The following is a 22,164-nucleotide window of genomic DNA, read 5'->3' as shown; positions in this document are numbered from 1 at the left end:
TTTTTATTATATATTTTATATAATAGTATTTTATCACCTAACCTCTAAACTTATTTTCTGGTGGAGCACTCAAGAATTATATACTTTTGAGCCAGAAGGACTCCTAACAGTCATGTGGGCCAAACCCATTTATTTGCTCTAAGAATGAAAACCAAAGAAGTCCTCACAAAGAGTAAATAAATATGGTCAATGAATAGAACCAACATTAAATAACATTTCCCCAAACTCCCACTCCATTTCTCTTTCTATGCCACACTGCTACTCCAAGCCTACTTGAAACAGGGCCTAGAATTAAATATACTAACAGACTTTGACTAAATCTGGTATGTAATATCAAAAAATTATACACACTTTTATGAGATCTTTACAGTACTGTATCAAGTTAGTCTTTAAGACCAAAATCACGTATTTCCCAAGACTCTACTATTGCATAAATTGTAAGAAAAGGAGAGAAGTAAGAACAGGAACAAAATCCTAGGGATTAGACTCTCCATAAGTAGCCAAGTTCCCAGTAGGAGCAATTCACAGGACAGTGATTCAAGAGCAGAAACCCAGCAACTACAGTACTGGCCAAAGTGTTCATTGGAGCCTAAGGAGTTATTTTTTCCTTCCACTGAAAGTGGTCCAGTTTTATTACTGAATAATATGTACTTATTATATAAATGACATTGCTATAAAAGAATATTAGTTATTTGCATAGTGATTTCCACAATTTTACGAAGAATCTTGGAGTTGGGTTGGGCTGGCAATCATCTTCATTTTATTAGTAAGTAAACTGAAGCTTAGAAAGTTAAAAGGACATGGTGGAAGCTGAACCTCAAACCACATCCCGATTCCAAATCCATTGTTCTCTATACCACTCTCCAAACTAGGGGGACGCAGTTTATCTTGTATCCTTCCCTCTCTCTGGACCCAAGAAGAACTGTTGCTTTCTCCATCTCTTCAGCTTTTTCCTTGTTAGGGACACAGTGGCTACTTCTAAGCTCTTCATATGAGGAACCGGAAACTGAAAGTGAAAAGAAATACAAATCATAAATTATCTCAACAGGTGCAAAAAAAAAAAAAATGATTTGACAAGATCCAACAGCCATTCATAATAAAAACCCTCAGCAAATTAGGAAGAGAACTTCTTTAATCTGACAAAGGGCATGTATGAAAAACCTACAGCTAACATCATATTTAATAATAAAATATGCTTCCCCACTAAGGAACAATATAAAACTACTCACCACTTCTATACTGATGCATAGGGGCACTTGTACCCCCATGTTTATAGCAGCACTCTCAACAATAGCCAAATTATAGAAAGAGCCTAAATGTCCATCAACTGATGAATGGATAAAGAAATTGTGGTTTATATACACAATGGAGTACTACATGGCAATGAGAAAGAACGAAATATGGCCCTTTGTAGCAATGTGGATGGAACTGGAGAGTGTGATGCTAAGTGAAATAAGCCATACAGAGAAAGACAGATACCATATGTTTTCACTCTTATGTGGATCCTGAGAAACTTAACAGAAACCCATGGGGGAGGGGAAGGAAAAAAAAAAAAAGAGGTTAGAGTGGGAGAGAGCCAAAGCATAAGAGACTCTTAAAAACTGAGAACTGAGGGTTGATAGGTGGTGGGAGGGAGGGGAGGGGAGGTGATGGGTATTGAGGAGGGCACCTTTTGGGATGAGCACTGGGTGTTGTATGGAAACCAATTTCACAATAAACTTCATATATTGAAAAAAAAAAAAAAAAACTACTCACCACTTCTATCTGCCATTATGGTGGAGACTCTAGCCAAGGCAATTTGGCAAGAAAAAGAAACAAAAGGCATCCGTATTGAGATTAAGTAAAACTGTCTTTATTCACAAACAACATGAATCTTGTATACAGAAAATTCTAAGGAATTCACTGAAAAATGAGAATAAACAAGTTCAGCAAGGTCACACAATACAAGAACAATATATACTCACAACAAAAAATCCAAAGAATGAAATTAACAAAGCAATCCAAATGTATAAAAGTGCAAGCATATTTTTGAAAGGCGCATCTTTAAAAACACAAAACACATAAAATTATCTTCCTGTCATTATCTAGAACAGATGTACATGTAACTCTACTTTGAAACTGCCTGGCTACTTATCTATACAAAATAAAATAATTTTCACTTATTTTGGAAAAAAAAAACCCATTCTCAATAGCATAAAAAAATACTTAGGAATAAATTTAACAAAAATAAAAGTGCAATACTTGTATGCTGAAAACTATAAAACACTGTTAAAATGGAAATTCTGAAATGGAAAGATATCCCATGTTCATAGATTAGAAAACTTAATATAATTATGATGGCAGTACTCCCCAAACTGATCTACAGATTCAACACAACCCCTATCAAAATCCCAGCTAATTTTTTTTACAGAAATTGACCAGCTGACCTTAAAATCCTTTGGAAATGCAAAAGACCCAGAATAATCAAAACAACCTTGAAAAATAGGACAAAGCTGGAGGACTCACACTCCCCGATTTCAAAATGCACTACAAAGCTACAGTAATCAAGACAGTGTGGTACGGCGGGGCCTGGGTGGCTCAGTCAGTTAAGCATCTGACTTCTGATTTTGGCTCAGATCATGATCTCACCGTTGTGGGATCGAGACCCATGTTGGGCTCTGCACTGAGCATGGAGTCTGCTTGGAATTCTCTCTCCCTCTCTCTCTGCCCCTCCTCTGCTCACACGCACCCTCTTTCTAAATAACCTGAAAAAAAAAAAAAAAAGTGTGGTACTGGCATAAGGACTGACATCAATGAAATAGAATTGAGAGTCCCAAAATAAACATCTGTGGCCAACTGACTTCTGATTCTTTTTTTTTTTTTTTTTTGCCAATTGACTTTTAAAACAGTCTTTTCAATAAATGGTACTAGAACAAATGGATATCCTTATGCAAAATGATTAATTTGGATGCTTACTTCACCCCATACATAAAATACTCAAATTGGGGGGCACCTGAGTAGCTCAGCTGGGTGAGTGTCCAACTCTTGGTTTTCAGCTCAGGTCATGATCTCCCAATTCCTGAGATCTTGCCCCCACATCGAGCTCTGCGCTTCCAGTGCAGAGCCTGCTTGGGATTCTCCCCCTCTCTCTGACCCGCCCCCCTTGCATGCTCTCTCTTCAAATAAATAAACTTAAAAAAAAACTTCAAAATGGATTACAGACCTAAATTTAAACCTAAAATTATAAGATCCTTAAAAAAACATAGGAATAATTCTTTGGGACCTTAGATTAAGCAACAGTTTCTTAGACACAGCACCAAAAGCACAAGAAATAAAATAACTGATAAATTGGACTTCATCAAAATTAAAAACTTGCATTTTGAAAGTAAATGAGTTCACTCTGGTATTTCCGATTCAAATTTAACATTACAGAGTTTCTACTTAGCTTACTTTATAATTGTATGTCTTCTTTCACACTCAAAATCTTGGTAATATTGTTACATGTTTTATCTTATTACAAACAGTGGTAAAACAACAATACCAATATTATTAATCACAAGATGACTGAGTGCAACTTAAATTCCTTTGCTGCTCTTCTTTTCCTAAGACATAGCTGACAATGTACAGTCAAAATACTAGGATTTAAAGATACTAAAAATAATTATTTGTGTGATTATGACAAGAACTTAATATAGTTAGGTTCATTTGTTTTCAATTTTTAAGATTGCCTTTTCTTTTTGATCTAATTTTCAGAACTATATAAAACACTTAGGGGTGCCTGGGTGGCGCAGTCGGTTAAGCGTCCGACTTCAGCCAGGTCACGATCTCGCGGTCTGTGAGTTCGAGCCCCGCGTCAGGCTCCGGGCTGATGGCTCAGAACCTGGAGCCTGTTTCTGATTCTGTGTCTCCCTCTCTCTCTGCCCCTCCCCCGTTCATGCTCTGTCTCTCTCTGTCCCAAAAATAAATAAGCGTTGAAAAAAAAAAAATTAAAAAAAAAAAACAAAAAAACACTTAAATGGTTCCAAACTATAAAAGAGGAACATTCAGATAAGTTTTAACTTTAATTTCTGTCCCCCTTACCCAGTTCCTTCCTTCCCCCTAGTTAGTAACCATTTTTATTAGTTGGTTTATTCTTCCATTGGTTTTTGGAAACAAAAGGAAATACACACACATATTCATATTTCACCCATTCCATCCATAACAGACAGCACACTGTCCACAAGTTGCTCTTTCACATAACATATCCTAGAGATCAAGATCACTCCATGGTAATGTTTTCACTCCTGTGTGGATCCTGAGAAACTTAACAGAAGACCATGGGGGAGGGGAAGGAAAAAAAAAATGGTTAGAGAGGGAGGGAGCCAAAACATAAGAGACTCCTAAAAACTGAGAACGAACTGAGAGTTTATGGGGGGTGGGAGGGAGGGGAGGGTGGGTGATGGGTATTGAGGAGGACACCTGCTGGGATGAGCACTGGGTGTTGTATGGAAACCAATTTGACAATAAATTTCATATTAAAAAAATAAATAAATAAAATGAGTATTTTAGTCAAAAAAATAAAAATAAAAAAACTATAAAAAGAAAAGATCACTCCATGGTAGTATTAGATTATCTTCCACAAACCTTTTTATGGTTACATAGTGGTAATTCATTGTGTCGCTATACCATAATTTATTCAAACAATCCCCATGGGATGGGCACTTGGGATTGTTTTCAGTTTTGCTACCAAACACCATTGCAATAAATAGCCTTATACGGGCTTCATTTATATTTTGCCAGGGAGTTTTGGGGATAGAATTCTAGAAATGGGATTGCTTATCAAAGGGTAAATCCTACAACATTTTGCTAGATATTGCTAATTTCTCCACTGAATTTGTACCATTTCTAACAATCTTTTAACTGTTTTCCCTTTCACTCTTGTCCACCTATAATTCATTCTCCCTCATATCTTATAAAATACAGATTAGGTAATATTCTCTCCTGCTTAAAACTTCAATGGCTTCCCACTGCATTTAGAATGAAATCCAGCCTCTTCACAAATAGCTACAAAAACTTAGATGACGTAGATCCTGCCTCTTTCTATCAAGATTAGGTTTGGCTATGAGCAAGAGACCCAAAATGTCTTTAAGCACCAGCTTGCACAAGATAAAAGTTTACCTCTCTGACACACAGGTCCATAGGAAGACTGCCCAAGGGTGGCACTGGGGTTCAGCCTCAAGAAGTCCTCAAGGCACAAACTCGTTTCAGGCCATGTTCCACCATTCCTATGACATGACCTGCATCCCCGTGACCAAAAACAGTGGCTAGAATTCCAGTCATTATATGTGTTCCAAGCAGCAAAGATGGCAGAATAAGAAAAAGCCAAGGGGTATATGTCTGCTGTTTTTTAAGGAAGATTCCTGATCCTTCCATTTATATGCCATGGGTCAGAACTTAGTCATAGGACTACACCTACCTATGAGAAAGGCCAGAAAAGACCATCTTTATTCTGGACAACCACATGCTCAGTCAAAAATTGGGAGACATACCCATGGAATAAGTCTCTGCTGCACAATCTCTTCAGTCTCATCTAATACTACTCCACCCTGACTTCCTTCAGCCACACAGACTTCCTTTATTCCTCAAATAAGCCAACCTCTTACCTATCTCAAGGCCTTTGCTCTCGCCATTTCACCTGCCTAGCAAACCCTTCCACAGATCTTCCTTCACACAGCTGGTTCCCTCAGCATTCAGGACCCAGCTCAAATGTCACCTACCCAGAGAGACCCCCTTTCCATATTGTACTGCCTTAAGTATTTATCTCCACAGAAATTATTTATTTTTTGCCTTCCTCCACTAGAATGTAATTTCCAAATGACAGGGATCTTTTTTGTCTTCACTGCTATACCCTGTTACCCAATACAATTCTAAGTACACAGCAGGAACTTAATATTAGTTAAATGAATGACTGTCTCACTCCAAAGCCCATGCTTTTCCCACTATCTCTGCTGTTCCTAGTATATGTGAAATAATATTCCATTCCAAAAGTTAACCTTTTAGAAAGACAGCCTATTAATTTCCTTTCAAACAACTTTTAAAAAAGAGTTTCTAAAGTAAAACAAAATGTTCCCATACTCCATAAATTAAAACAAGAGATTTAAACATAGCATCTTGGGCAAGTCTCCTAAGTTGTTCAATCTCATAGTTTTCATCTATAAAATATAAGATTTGGTTAAAATACATTTACTTAACCTGCAGACATTTACCAAGCACTGTGCTAAAGCAAAATTAGGGACATGAAAGTTAAACAAGATAACTGCTGCTCTCAAAAGAGGCTCACAGGTCCCTTTCAATTCTATAAGTATGGTTCTATATAATTGCTGGTTTGTAACCTTTGTGCTACAGAAAAAGCCTATGAGTTCTCATTCCTGAGACATTAATTAAAGATCTGCCACCAAGACACTGATAAACACGCTGCTTCATTTTAAAAGTGAATATTTAATTCAACATTGCAATAAGAATTGAACAGCATTAAAAACAGAAGCATATTAGTGGCTTTAATAAATGTATATTAATTTTTAGTTTCCTTTGGAGAGGATTTTGATTGCCAACTCTCTACAGTGAAATGATAGTAGGAAAATGTCTTTAGAAGACAGAAATTCTCTCTGAATCCAAGTCTAAAATGCTTAAAAGGGATTAAAGCTTTTTAAAGACCCAAATCAAAAACACTCAATATTAGAGATATCTCATTTGAATCCTAAAAATTTGATATAAGATGGCCCAAGAAAATAACAACTCAGCATTTTCTAAAGACTGGCCTCCCAGATCATCATGACTATTATACGAACACCTGGCTGTGATTCATTCGCTACCACCTTCTTTGTTCTAGATCCTTCTTGGCTTCTATCTGGGCAATTCCAAAGGCACTGAGAGGAAAACAGATGCAGATATAGATGCATGTTTCTCCTGCAGTTCCTCTCAGCATAAAAATTAGGCAAATAATCTGTGAGGAAAAAGTTATATAATCCATAATTTATAGTTCCCACAAGACCTCAATCAATTTGAAAAATTGCCAGTTCTGTCAAATATGCCAAGATTCCAATGAGGTATTTATGACACAGAATCTGAAAAAAACAAACAAAAAAAAATTAAAGTTAGAATTAATTATTATAACAAAGCAGTTTGATAAAAATTCCAGGCTTATTTTAAATTCCGTATCTGCAATCTTAACATCAACCCATACCACTGTGGCTCTAAGTCAAATAGATTTTACTTAATGAAGACTACTAACTTTAATAAATATACAACTATTAGTCAATGGTGCTTAGAAATAACTAGACTAAGGTTCTTATTTATCCTGGCTTCCACAGTTAGGCTATCTGCCTAAGAAGTAAGGGGAGAGAAGGGAATCCATGAATCGCTTGGATCTACATTTCTAGAAAAAGGTTCCATAGCTTCCTTCTTCTCAAAGGGATATAGACTCCAAAAGTACCTTGTAGAGGGGCACCTGGATGGCTTAGTTGGTTAAGTCTCTGACTCTTGATTTTGGCTCAGGTCATGGCCTCACGGTTCATGGGTTTGAGCCCTGCATCGGCCTTCATGCTGACAATGAGAACCCCGCATGGGATTCTCTCTCTCTCTCAAAATAAATAAACATTTAAAAATGAAAAAACTTTTTTTTAAAAAGTATCTTGTAGAAACTAAGCAGGTGGCAGAAACCTGGCTGACACATCATTCTTGACAGCAGTACACTGTTGCAGTTAAAAGCAGAAGCTTTGGGGAGCCCGGGTGGCCAGTGAGTTGAGTGTCCTCCGCCTGGTTTCAGCGCAGGTCATGATCCCAGGGTCTTGGGATAGAGCCCCGTCAGGCTCTGCACTGATAGCGTGGAGCCTGCTTAGGATTCTCTCTCTCCCTCTCTCTCGTCCCCCCAGCTCACTTTTTCTCTCAAAATAAACAAACGTTAAAAAAAAAAAAAAAAAAAAAAGCATAAGCTTTCGAGTCAGATGACTGGGTTCAAATGCAAAATCTACTTATTACCTGTGTGATATCAGGGAACCTACTTATTCCCTGTGTTAGTTTTCTCTTTACAACCTATGGAAATAGGTTGTTGTGAAAAACTAAATGAGACAATATACATAAAATGCTTAAAAATGGCTGGCACAATCAGTGCTTAATAAATGTTAGTTATCATCATGGCATTATGCAAAGCTAGGAGCCAGTTACTGTCTTACATTATTAAGAGGGGCTCTTAGATTTACAATAGACCAGATAAAATAAATGTGCTTAAGAACCACCTTTATCTTCATAAGAACACATTTTACAAAACAGTTTTTAAATGTAGTTTACTAATGGAGTGTGAGCATATGAAAACAAAATTTTAAAATATATTAAGACCTCATGAACACTGAATTCTGAGGTACTAAAATGGAATTTTTTCCCTTTATAATTTCAAAATAACATGATATAATCTTTCAAATGTTTTACTGCAAATCAGAGTAAGAAATAAATTTAACATCATGATCCAGTATAAGCAAATGTATACCCTTACCACATGTGATACTCATTTTTATATTTTCCATTATATTTCTTTCATTGTTTTTAATGTTTATTTACTTTTGAGAGAGAGAGCGAGAGAGAGCGAGAGAGAGTGAGCAAGCACAATCGAGGGAGGTATAGAGACAGAGGGAAACACAGAATCAGAAGCAGGCTCCACGCTCAGAGCTGTCAGCACAGAGCCTGATGCAGGGCTTGAACTCATGAACTGCAAGATCATGATCTGAGCTGAAGTCAGATGCTTAACCAGCTGAGCCACCCAGGCACCCAGATTTCTTTTGTTTTTTAAAGCTGTTCTCTTCCCATCATTTTCCAACCTACTATTGCATTATGACTTTCAGTTCGAAAAACACTAATATAGTGCTTATAGAGCATGAACTTTTTGGAACCTAAGAGATAAGCACTCAAATATTGACTCCTCCTCTTACCAAACTATCTTGCAGGTATCACTAAAACCTATCTTGGCCTTGTTTCCTTGTTTTAAAAATAAAATGTGGATAAAAATACCTACTACAGGGTTGCTCTGAAGATTAAAATTAAGGTCTATTGGGGCACCTGGGTGGCTCAGTCAGTTAAGCTTCTGACTTTGGCTCAGGTCATGATCTCACAGTTCATGAGTTCAGGCCCCGCATTGGACTCTGTGCTGACAGCTCAGAGCCTAGAGCCTGCTTCAGATTCTGTGTTTCCCTCTCTCTCTGGCCCTTCCCAGCTCACTGGCCCTCCCAGCTCACGCTCAGTCTCTCTCTCATAAATAAATACATTAAAAAAGAATTAAAAAAGAAAAACATTTAAAATTAAGGTCTATTAAAATCCTAGCTCAGTGACAAGACCAATATTCAGAGTGTTTACTGTGGCCATAGTTTAATACATTTAAAATATATTGATATATTTTATTATATTTAGGTACCTACTCTCAGTTTATTTCTGAGATTTCCTCTAATAAATACTTTGCAGAGAGTAGGGGTGCCTGGGTGGCTCAGTTAAGCACCCAACTTCGGCTCAGGTCATGATCTCATGGTTCATGAGTTCAAGGCCTGTGTCAGGCTCTGTGCTGACAGCTTGGAGGCTGAAGCCTGCTTTAGATTCTGTGTCTCCCTTTTTCTCTGCCCCTCCCCTGCTCACACTCTGTCTCTCTTTCAAAAATAAGTAAAACATTAAAAAAAAACAAAAAACAAAAAACTTCCTAGAGAATAAAACAATGTCAATTATTTCTTTGCCACTAGAGACAGAAAAGTCTAAAATATAAAGATGTCATCTTAGTTAGGTATTTCTGGCTATAATTTTCTGATCTAACACAAAAAATCCTCTGTTGCTCTGATAATTATTTCAAAGTTTGAGGAAACATAATTCTGAAAGTTTCAAAGTTACTATATTCATTTTATTACCAAAGCCTGTAGCACACAGTATATAGTATCCTTTCATTACAGAGCTGCATCTAAAGGCTGAAGACTTTCTAGCAAATCATTTATAAAGCATAAAATCTCTCTACTGTCTCGAATTAGCACTCAAACGTGTTTCTTCAATGTGGAAAATACAATCTCTATACATTTTGAAAACTATGCAGTAAGAAAAAATTACCTAGCTAGATATGTTCAAACTAACCTTTATTTTTCCATCAGTATGTGCTGAAGCTACAGATGTTGAAACACGGACCAATCTTGTGGCTGATAAATGAATTTTGAAATGCCTATGGAAGTGTGAATAAAGGCAGTCCATGAATAAGTCAACTTCCTCCTGAGTAACTTCCCCGGGTGTTTTGTGGACGCTGTCCCACAAAGCTTTTGCATCCTCTGGATGTATGGCATAAGAAATGTCCAGACTTTGAGGGCTACACGGTACAGACCAAAGAAATTCAGTAGTAGCCATATATTGGTCCATTTTGCATGCAGTCCACATAGCAGCCATCCAGGAAAGATTAAACGCATTGATTGCTAAGGAACTGAAATGACAATCAAAAGTTTCCTGAAACCAGGTTCCAACTATGGCTGTATTCGTCTCTGCTCCATTTGCAAGAAATAAAGGTACACAGGTGAAATCTTCTGGAACAGTCTCCAGAAGACTGTCTCCAAATACACAGCAGAACCAACCAGTCCATAACACTTTTTGTCCTCTGTTCTCTGATGGTAATTGAGATTTTGACAGAATCTACAAAGAAAAAAACGGGGGAGTTCATTAAATGCAAAAGTACCTTTACTCTTAAGTTACACCTTCTCAAAATTAGTACATTAAAAAATAAGAAGATATATTGTATTATTTGCCAAAAAAACATAATGGGAATAATCTCCCTAATCATTATTAGGGTTTATCAAGTTAACTGACTTTCCTCCTAATATTTTTTCTTCTTCTTTTTTTTTTTTTTTTTTTTTTTTTAGAGAGCCAGGGAGCATGTAAGCGGGAAGAGGGGCAAGGGGTGGGGTGGAGGGGTAGGGAGGAAGAGAGGGAAAGAGAAAGAGAGAGAGAAAGAGAGAGAGAGAGAGAGAGAGAGAGAGAGAGAGAGAGAGAGAGAGAATCTTAAGCAGGCTCCATGCTCAGCATGGACCTCAATGTGGGGCTCAATACCACAAGCCTGGAATCACGACCTGAGCCTAAATCAAGAGTCAGACGCTCAACTCACTGAGCCACCCAGGCACTCCTACCTCTTAATATTCTTATTAGGACATGGTATATGGCAAGATCTTGGTGCAGCCAAAATGCAAAATAAGCAAATTAAGGAATGCCAATATGGTATAACCAAGTATGCTATCCTTGGCGGGGAGAGGGGGCCCTCAAAATTTCAACTTCAGAAGGGACTATAAAAAGTCACATATTTAATGTGTTTGAATTCTTCCATTGAGGAAGAATTCAGGATTTCCTAAGGCAGCTCTACCAACTTAAAATTGTTCTTTCATATGTTAGGCGCACAGTATCTACCACAGGTCCTGCTTTCTTCTTTATGTGCATGTAGAACAAATCAAATCTAATCTCTCTTCCACAGAAAAAGCCCTTCAAATATCTGATAATCCCAATCATATGTAATGCCAGGTTCAACATCTCCAGTTTCTTTAACCATTCCTTCTATGATACACACATTATCCTGCTTACTCTGAAATTCTTCTGCATGAGAGTCATTCATAAGTGAATATAATCACTTCAAAAAGACCTAGATTATACTACTACTAATATAACCTCGGATTGCAGTTTTCTAATTTTTAGTTGACAGCTTTAAATTATCCTTATTCATCCTTGCTGTTAATAGGTAAATCTCCCATAATATAGAGAGGAATATATGTATTCCTATTAAAATTTCACTCTCAATTTGACCCATTGTGCCAATCCATTCAGATTTTTTAGAATCTTGATTATATTTTCCAGCAGACTGACTAACCCTTCAAACTTCAAATTTATAAACTACATGACAAACATACCTTCCAGATATTCATAGAAGTTTTATTTTTAACCTTTATTTATTTTTTTGAGACAGAGAGAGACAGAGCATGAATGGGGGAGGGTCAGAGACAGAGGGAGACACAGAATCCGAAACAGGCTCTAGGCTCTGAGCTGTCGGCACAGAGCCCAACACGGGGCTCGGACTCACAGACTGTGAGATCATGACCTGAGCCAAAGTCAGATGCTCAACCGACTGAGCCACCCAGGCGCCCCAAGATATTCATAGAAGTTTTAAAGTTTGACCAGGATAAGGTGAAAAACACAGCCCAGTATCAGATCCTGTTAGAGATCATCATTTAAAAAGTTACTTTTAGCATATTTTGCCTTCTTGTTCAAGAGACTACAAGCGATTCTCAAAAACCTTAAAGCCCAGCCAGACATGTCTATCACAATTGTATAACCTAAAAGTCCGGGAACCCTGTGAAGAAATGAGGTTTAATTTGCGAACTATTAGGACACTCTGCTAAGAGTTCAAGAGGTCATTTCTATTCTGCACAGGAACAGTTGCTTACCTGTTGACATGCAAATCACATCACTTCTCTGGGAAATCAACTGCTTCATTTGACAAAGACTGCTGTCTACCCAGTACCTACTTTTCCTTCCACAATAAAACTGTGCTTTTAATGAGATGCTTTTAAGGAGGTAGCAAAGTACCCACTAAAAAAGAAAAATTTCCTAGTCTGTCTTCCAACAGGGATGCAAAAAGAAGTGGTTGGGTCTTAGCAGTCTCGTTAAAAACTTACTCAGGCAGGCATCCTATTTGCCCTTCCCATCTTCCCCCTACTTCCTCCTGCCTGGAACTTGCATCTAATATTTAGCGCTTCAAGAGCCATATTAGACTCCAATGTGACTTTAAGGATGGAAGCCATGCACCAAGGATGATACAGAAGATAGAAGGAGCCTAAGTTATTAATTCATGAAGCATACACCAGTCTTAAACAGCTTACTCCACTTTTTTTGTAAGACAAATAAACCTTGGGGCACCTGGGTGGCTCAGTCAGTTGAGCGTCCAACTTCGGCTCGGGTCATGTTCTCACCGCCCGTGAGTTCGAGCCCCATGTCGGGCTCTGTGCTGACAGCTCAGAGCCTGGAGTCTGCTTCGGATTCTGTGTCTCCCTCTCTCGCTGTGCCCCTCCCTCATTCATGCTCTGTCTCTCTCTCAAGAATAAACAAAACATTTAAAAAAAAAATTTTTTTTAAATAAAAAGACAAATAAACCTCTATTAATTAACCTCAAGATAGGCATCTAATTCACTGTTATTTAGGCTTTCTGTTTTATGCAGCTAAACCTACTCCTAAGACTCCTGAAGATCCTTGCCAACACCAGATCTATACCAAGCGTCAGCAAATTTTTTCTGTAAGAATCAGACAGTAAATATTTTAGGCTTTGTAAGCAACCACTCAAATGTGCTGTCGTAGCACAAAAGCAGCCATACACAATAATGTAAACAAATGAAAGGAGTTCTGTTCCAATAAAACCTTATTTAGAAAAACATCAACAACAAAAAACAAAAACAAGCAGCAAATCAGATTTGACCTGCAGGCCACAGTTTTCTAACCCAATCTATACAGATAAACAAAATTAGATCTTTTCACGATTTCAGAATTTAATTTGTGGTGACTATCAGTTAACTCAGAATAAACAGAAGTAGCAGGCATGAATAATAAATCCAGTTTCTTAATAAATCAAGATAGTCATATTACTTTTAAGTAAGAGTAACTGAACATTTCACAATATATAATGATATGTTACTTTTATTTTTTATTTTTCATTTTTTTAAGAGTGTGCATATGTGTGTGCAAGTGAGGGGGGATGGGAGGAGAGGGAGAATTTCAAGCAGACTCCATGAGCCCAATGCAGGGTTCAATCCCACAACCTTGGGATCATGACCTGAGCCAAAATCAAGAGTCAGATGCTCAACTGACAGAGTCACCCAGGGGCCCCATGTTACATATTTGTTTTTTGCTAAAATTCCACTTCTAGGAATTTGGTCCTAGTAAAAACCATAGAATTACACAGATATACTTATAAAATGTAGAATTCTTAATGATATGAGTAATTACCTATGATATTATTTTTTTTTTTAAAAGCCATAATGCAAAAGTATGGGCAATACGATCCCAATTTTAATAGATCCAGATAGCCAGACAGATGTATCTATGTTCATGAGAGAGATCAATCTGTCGTTTCTTAAATAATCTTTGTCTAATTTTGGTATTAGGGTAACACTGGCCTGGCAGAATGAGTTAGAAAGTATTCCCTCTGGTTCTATACTCCAAAGAGACTATAGAATTAAAATAATTTCTTCCTTAATTAAACTTTTGGCAGCTTTTACCAGTGAACTTATCTGGGCCTGGCGCTTTCTATTTTGGAAAGTTATTAATTATTGGTTCAATTAAGAAATTGAATTGGTTCAAGAAACTGAATTGATTCAATTAATAAATTAAGAAATTGAACCAATAATTAATAACTTGCCAAATGAGAAGCTTACTCAGGTTGTGTATTGCCAAATAGATGTATGCCAAAATGTTAAACTGTGGTTTTTAATTTTCTTTGTATTTTTATGTATTTTCTAAGTTTTATAAAATAAATATTATATCATAATCATATTATATCATAATCATTATATCATAATCATTATATCATAATCATATTTATTTTAGAAAAACCTTTTTTTTAATGTTTGTTTATTTTTGAGATAGAGAGACAGAGTGTGAGTGAGCAAGGGGTAGAGACAGAGGGAGACACAGAATCCGAAGCAGGCTCAGGCTCTGAGCTGTCAGCACAGAGCCCAACGTGGGGCTCAAACTCACAAACCAGGAGATCATCACCTGAGCTGAAGTCAGACGCTTAGCCGACTGAGCCACCCAGGTGCCCCCCACAAAAAAAACCTTTAAGTTGGCCATATCTAATTACTACAATTTGGTCAAACAAGACATAAAAAAGGTTATAAATCACAAGCTCAAAATATTTTTAAACAGTAAGAAAATACCACAATTTCTAAACCAAGACAGTGCAGATTCTTTTCCTGAGAAGCAAGTACTGTTTATACAACATACCTGGACAAGAAATGCTTCAGGGTCTCTTTGTGTTCCTTTCATTCCTAGGAGAGTGGAGAAAGTCACTTTGATGTTGAAGTCTTCTCCCACTTCAACAGCAAGCCCTTTTTGCTTTTCAGCAGCAATAAATGCACTCAGAAGTCTAGAATACTCTTTGAGATTAGTATAGGAGAATTTATATAGGGGAGTTAAACTATATAAAGTCCATTGTTTATGCAGAAGAAATGCAAACTTTTGAGGATCATTATCTTCCTAGAGAGAAAAAACAATCAAGACAACAATAGTTTAAGAATTAGGAAACATTAGTAAATAAGAATTTAATCAAAGAATTTTAAATATTTACTACAAATCTGTGTACCTAATCTTTACATTCCAACCAAACTGGAGTCTGCAGGACTCTGAAGATCCCTGAACAGGGCTTTTCATTCACTGTACCTTCCCTCTGGAATGCTCTCCACACATGTGTTCACATGGCATGTTCCCTTCCTTCACTCAGTTTTGTCCAAATGTCACTCAAGAGGCCACCCTATGTAAAGTTGCACCTGCACCCACTCCAATTTTGTCACTCTGTATCTCCTTAACATGCTTTATTACTATCTGGTATTATATGTTTGTGTGATTTTTATTGTCTGTCTTCGCTGCTAGAGTATGAGTTTGAAGAGAACAGGGATTTTTGTCGATTTATTCAGCGCTACATCTCTAGCACCTAGAACACTGCCATCCTAGAACAGTTGTTCAATATATATTTATTGGATGAACATTTAAAAACTTAGATTATAGATTTAAAAAATAGTAACTATTCCTGGGGCATCAAATTTGATTCATGTTAATTATGTAATTGTTTTAAATGTTTAGCAGTAAATCCATTCTATGACCCAATGTCAAATTCAGTTGATCAAATAAAAAAATACTTAGTATTTCTGCCATGCTCTAAGAGAACCACAGGTACCATCAAAAACAAAAACACTTCTGCAGCACGTGAGTAGCTCATTCCATTAAGTAGCTGAGTCTTGATTTCAGTTCAGGTCATGATCTCGCAGTTTGTGAGTTCAAGTCCCATGTCTGGTTTGTACTGGCAGCACAGACCTTGCTTGGGATTCTCCTCTCCCTCTCTCTCTGCCCCTCCCCAGTGCACACGCTTGTGTGCGTTCCCTCTCTCTCAAAATAAATAAATAGGGGCATCTGAGTAGCTCAGTTGGTTAAGCATCCAACTTTGGCTCAGGTCATGATCTCACGGGTGGTGAGTTTGAGCCCCGCATGGGGCTCTGTGCTGACAGCTCAGAGCCTGCTTTGGATTCTGTATCGCCTTCTCTCTCTGTTCCTCCCCTGCTCACTCTGTCTCTCTCTCAAAAAATGAAGATTAAAAAATTTTTTTAAATAAATAAATAAGCTTAAACAACAACAACAACAACAACAACAACAACAACCATCCTTCACATTGGTTCTATGGCATTATTGAGGGCCTTCACATACACCCCCATACAGGTCCCTACTTTTATCCTGAATTGTTCTATAGAATTCATACTTCCTGACATAGTTTTACAGCTCCAACTATCTTTTGGAACTTTCATTACAGTTGTCCATTTGACAAAAATATTTGTTTTGACTACAGTATTCATGGAAATTTGTATAAAACTTTTATAAGTTATAAACTCTTTTCTTATAACTGTCAAAAGGTACAGCAAAACTATTTGCATGATAGAAAATTTATATGATACAAAATTATTTGTATGATAAGGAAGCACTGAATTGGACATCCCAATCCTTTTGTCTTTTTAAATGTTTATTTATTTTTGCGAGAGAGAGAAAGAAAGCGTGAGCAGGGGAACAGCGGAGAAAGAAGGAGACAGAGAATCCCAAGCAAGATTCTGTTAATAGCGCAGAGCCCGAGGCAGGGCTCAAACTCATGAAGTGTGAGATCATGACCTGAGCCAAAATCAAGAGTTGGACACTTAACCAACTGAGCCACCCAGGTACCCCTGGATATCCCAATCTTTAATTTATATACAATTTCTGTTCTATGGTTAAGAACCATCACTTTCATCACCATCGCTAGTAATTTAAGAAACTTTTCAGAAAGAAGCAAAAATTTTCTCATATCCCAAAAGACATGAGGCACACAACACTGACAAGAAAAGATTACAGGGAAGGTGTGGGAGACTGATTCGCCAGACTCTGCTAAGTTCCTCAAAACCACACATCAAACCTGCACTAACTAGGGTTTTATTTCATGTTCCAGTGAAATCACAAATTACTAATATTATAAACCTTCAGAATTGTTTGAGTCATCAGAGTTATGAGTTCTTATAACTCATAACTGATTATGGAATCAGGCAAAAATTATCAATGGATATTAAGTGCAAGGGGAAATTTTGATAAGAACAGAATGTTTACATTATCCTAAAGTGTCTCCCCACAGACTGCTTATCAGATGCAGAGGGGAATAAAACAGTAACCACTGGGCAGCACCTTGACAGGATGATCACAACTGATCATCTATGTGCTACCAGATGTTATCCCCAAGGACAACAGCATCTATGCTGTATTCTAGTCAAGAATACAGAACTTCGGGGGCGCCTGGGTGGCGCAGTCGGTTAAGCATCCGACTTCAGCCAGGTCACGATCTCGCGGTCCGTGAGTTCGAGCCCCGCGTCAGGCTCTGGGCTGATGGCTTGGAGCCTGGAGCCTGTTTCCGATTCTGTGTCTCCCTCTCTCTCTGCCCCTCGCCCATTCATGCTCTGTCTCTCTCTGTCCCAAAAATAAATAAACGTTGAAAAAAAAAAAAAAAAAAAAAAGAATACAGAACTTCAATCTAGTCACGAGGAAATGTCAAATACAAAACGAAGAATATTCTATTTAAAAAGGATAAGGGAGGAAACTACATTCTTCAAAACGTTAACGTCATAAAAGACAAATACTGTGGAAATGCTGGAGATTAAAAGATATAACAGGGGAGCCTGGGTGGCTCTGTCGGTTAAGCATCCAACTACTGATTTTGGCTCAGGTCATGCATGATCTCACAGTGTGTGAGACCAAGCCCCATGTCAGGCTCTGTGCTGACAGCACAAAGCCCACTTGGGATTCTTTCTCCCTTCTCTCTGCTCCCCGCCCTCCACCGCCGTCCCACTTGTACCTGCGCTCTTGTGTACACAAAATAAACTTTTTTAAAAAAGACTTAACAGAGGTGGTATTGATGGTGTGAGTAACTACTTTTACTACTTCCATCTCACAAATATTTTTCACTATTTCTCATTTATTATCTGAGAGATTTAAGGAGATACTAAAAATACCATTAAAAGGTAATAAAAAGCAAAATTTATTCACAAATCTTCTCAATTTTTGAGTAACATGAAGGAACACAAAAAGCATACCTGTAATTGTGAACACTGAGGAATTTTCCTTCGAGGTGGAGTCGGGACAAATGAAGCCTGCTTCCTGACTGATTCTAATCGTTTCCGCAAAGGGGTGGCACCTATAAAATAATCTTTAAGCCTTGAGGATGCACCGTGCCTCGGAGTTGATTCTGGTGTATCATAAGGATCCATGGTCTACAGAAAAGAAATAAAACCAGAATTCTGAACACTAAAAAGTTAACTCATGCTCATAGTTTCACTGATTCTTCTTCTCACTATCAATGAATTATTTCTCTCCCTTCCCCTCCCCACCCTCAGTTTTGACTTTTTAACCAAGTCATACATTTCCCATTTGCTATAGGCTATTTTTATGAATATCTTACAGATACTTCAAACAGAAGGTTCAAACTAAATTCAACTCCTTCACATCCTTCTCCAAAAGTTTGCTGGTCCATTTTCAAATTCCTGTCAATTTTCTATGTTAATTTAAATTCTTTTAAGATACTTTCATTCTTGAACTGATAGTCATTAAGCACATTCTCTTGAGTTTTTCCTTCAACAGTTTTGTCATCCATTCCCAAAGCTACCTCCAGGTTCTTACTACCACAACTAAGCATTTTTCATATGTACAGGTAATCCATTCTTCAGCAATGACACTTTCGTCACCTGTGCAAAAAACTTTACAGTGATGAGAAAATTCTACTCTTCTGCTGATTATTTAAGATCTTTCATAATTCAGCTTGCCCTTATCCTGCTTCTAGATAAACATATTCTTGTCTTGTTTTTGCCTATCAATCATATTCTCTATCTGAAGTGTCTTTTTATCATTTCACCTCCTTTAAGATCATGCTCGAATTTGATCTCTTTCCAAGTAGAATTTTGTTAATTTCCCCAAAATACCTATGTTATACACCTCTGTATCAATAGTTCATTCCTGGAAGCAACATGTATAGGTGTATGGGTGTGTGTGTATAAAAGAAGACCTCAAGGTCAATACTGTTTAAAAGCCCAAAAACCGTCTGGATGAGCCTAACAAAATCTCGCAATGTTTCATAAAATCTTTGGAGATTAATAATACACCAGCTCACACAGCTCTCCTTGACCATCTAGTCTGTACTACTCATTTTGGTCCATATTCATATACTTCCTTGTAGTATTTTTTTTTTCCTTTGGTGTGCATTTTTTCTCTTTCCAACACAACTAAAATACCTTGACTGAAACAATGCTTTTTATATCACTTATATAATTACCCTAATATAATGCTGAGTGTTAATTGTTAACGAGTATTGGTTTAATTGAACAGGAGAATTTCATAGAACTCTGAAATTATAACTTTCATTGAAAGGAATTATATATAAGGTTATAATAACTACTCCCAAGTACTAGCACAGTTAACCCTTTGAAGAAAGTTTTTCACAAATGAAAAGTTATACTATTTCTATATTTAAGATAAATTTCATTGTGTCCAAGTAGGATACCCTCTGTCTTGCACAAAATTTCATAAATTAAACATACAGTTCTCAATGTTCAGATAATGCCCAAGCAAGATCATATACCACATAACTTAAATAGCAACTACTTTAAAGCATTCTAGCTTTAAGCGCATACTGAATTAGCTCTTTACAATTTGGGGCACCTGGGTGGCTCTGATGGTTGAGCGTCCGCCTTCGGCTCAGGTCATGATCTCACAGTTCATGAATTCCAGCCCCATGTCAGGCTCTGTGCTGGCAGCTCACAGCCTGAAGCCTGCTTTGGACTCTGTGTCTCCCTCTCTCTCTGCCCCTCCCCCACTCACATTTTGTTTCTCTCTCTCTCTCTCAAAAATAAATAAATAAAAATTTGAAATTTTTAAAATTTAATCAGTCCCATCTACACAGAACGTTTCTTTCAAATTTGTCATTTGGATTAACTGCTAACATTTATTGAGCATTCATTAGGTGCCAGGTACTTGTCCAAGCCCCTAACAAATATGCTCATTTAAATCCTCAAACAATCCCACGAAGTGGGTTATCATGTTTCCAGTTGATAGATGGGAAGACAAAGAAACAGTTAAAGAGTGCAAGAACCAGGACTTGAACTCAGACAGTATAAAGTCAGAGTGGGTACTCTTATCTCCTTGCACACTGCATTTGAGTAAAGATCAATTTCAAGGCAAAATAAGCCCTGCTGAATTTGACTCCTTAAAAGAAAAATGCTATGAATTAAAAAAAAAAAAAAAAAAAATTAAAAATCCATCTAGGTGAGAAAAGACTATTAGCACTGAAATGGTTGGTTTTGAGAAAACATTTCCCTTAAGTATATAATACTGTAATAACGTGAAATAGCCCAACCACACATTTAAAGATCAGAAAATGACTTCTATCTATTTTACTCTCACTCCACACTCAATAATGTGCAATTTTACCCTGCTCAATAATGAAGAGGTTAAAAATATACCTTAACTCATTTCGGTGTCCTAATGTTAACCCCTTTCCCTAACCCATAACTAGGGACGCATAGACGCCCCTTTCATCTTGCCATTACAATGCTGGAGATCCCAACAATTCCCACACATCATTTAAATGAAGTCAAAACTCTGAGTCTCAAGGTCCTACCCTGGCTGATCTTATTATTTGCTACTATCCAGGTTCATCTACTGATTCAAGAGTTCTTACCCCAAGATCTGTGGACAAATGGACTTTCCAAAATCCAACAACCCTCTCCGGTCGTATGCAAAATGTTGTGGGCATGTGTATTTAGTGGCGGAGGGGGATGGAGAAAGGTCCAGCAGACAACTTTCAGAAAGGTTAAGAACCACTGCCCTACGCCCTACTCTAGACTGATCATCACCCTCCTACTCCTCCTGTCAAGTTTGCCTCTGCTCCCCGACTTTTTTATTCAGCCTATAGCCAATTAAGAGTGCTTCTCTCCTCCCATCTGACAAATGCAATCCATCCTGTAGGGTTCACGTCCTCAGGAAAGGGCAGGGGTCCACAGAGCTAGTTCCCCAGCCAACTCTCCTTGCTCTTGCAGTTCATAACACACAGTTACAATTCAGTGGGGTTTCTTGCGGTAAATCATTCACGTTTCTACACTGCCACCAATACCTAAATCCCACCGCCAATGCTCGGCCGAGTGCCAAGCACACAAGTGTTGTAAAGATAAGGAACGCACAAAAGGGCAAAATAGAACTTACTGCCCGTCCTGGACAAACACAAAGCGTCTTACCAATGAAATGCTGTGATGAGGCTGTCACCCATTCCGGCTTCACGAATCATTCTTCAAATCTGGTTCCAAAAGTGTCGATCGAGACTAAAGTCCCCTGAAGTTTAAAAAAAAAAAAAAAACCCGCCAAAATGGCAGCTCAGAGACAGTTGCAGGGAACCCCTGACCCTTCCAAATTCCCTCTCGCTCCACAGTAAGTAGGTTCACCAGGAACACAAACGCCCCTGTAAGAAGACCTCCGCTGCCTCAGACGTCCTTCCATTCACCCCGGGACGGACATTTCCGCTGACCCGGCCACCCACTCTGCGACCCTCGCTCCTGTGAAGTCAGCTTCTGCCTCAGGAGGGGAAGGGCAAGGGACACTAGGTCCCAACTCACCTCTCTCCACCTGAGCCCTTCAGGAGCCCAGCTAGCTTTGAAACCCCGCCTTTGACAAGCGGCAACCAAGCCTTCAGCCGCCTTCTCGGTTTAAAATCATTTCCCGACTCGCTCTGCGGTCCGACGCCGGAAGCCTCCCTGGTGTCGATTACCCGTTAGTGAAGCAACTACGGTCGTCATTTTAACTGAGGTCGAGCGACTAACCCTTATCCGTCAACTTGGCTAATCGCGC

General features: G+C 38.0%; 1 protein-coding gene across 3 annotated transcripts; it reads right to left on the bottom strand.

Annotated features, from left to right (window-relative positions):
• Window positions 1-1,830: 1,830 nt before the first annotated feature.
• Window positions 1,831-22,162, bottom strand: CENPL (centromere protein L). Of its 3 annotated transcripts, none has more exons than XR_015246004.1 (7): window positions 21,933-22,161; window positions 21,558-21,651; window positions 18,369-18,545; window positions 14,998-15,249; window positions 10,114-10,656; window positions 2,629-7,082; window positions 1,831-1,902 (listed from the first exon to the last, which is right to left on the bottom strand). XR_015246004.1 is itself a non-coding variant. In XM_025921186.2 (7 exons), the coding sequence occupies exons 3-6, from the start codon at window positions 18,540-18,542 to the stop codon at window positions 7,011-7,013; spliced, it is 1,041 nt and encodes a 346-aa protein (XP_025776971.1). In that variant the 5' UTR covers window positions 18,543-18,545; window positions 21,558-21,651; window positions 21,933-22,162; the 3' UTR covers window positions 1,831-1,902; window position 7,010. The 3 variants fall into 3 exon arrangements, 1 of the variants encoding a protein (XP_025776971.1); XR_015246005.1 differs by having other exon boundaries at window positions 4,149-7,082; XM_025921186.2 differs by having other exon boundaries at window positions 7,010-7,082; window positions 21,933-22,162.
• Between the last annotated feature and the right edge of the window lie 2 nt (window positions 22,163-22,164).

Source organism: Puma concolor, chromosome E4, assembly GCF_028749965.1.
Source record: "Puma concolor isolate L17-30 chromosome E4, mPumCon1.1.hap2, whole genome shotgun sequence".
NCBI lineage: Eukaryota > Metazoa > Chordata > Mammalia > Carnivora > Felidae > Puma > Puma concolor.
The sequence above is the reverse complement of the archived record's forward strand: the minus strand, read 5'-3'. Positions and strand labels throughout refer to the sequence as shown.

Bases quoted from the DNA above. Each gene is read 5' to 3' on its own strand.
- CENPL (XM_025921186.2), bottom strand. From the start codon at position 18,542: ATGGATCCTTATGATACACCAGAATCAACTCCGAGGCACGGTGCATCC. The intron at 15,250-18,368 runs GTATGCTTTTTG...TTTTCTCTCTAG, and splicing joins CTCAGTGTTCACAATTACAG to GAAGATAATGATCCTCAAAA. The intron at 7,083-10,113 runs GTTAGTTTGAAC...TGTTTTTTTCAG, and splicing joins ATACTGATGGAAAAATAAAG to ATTCTGTGTCATAAATACCT.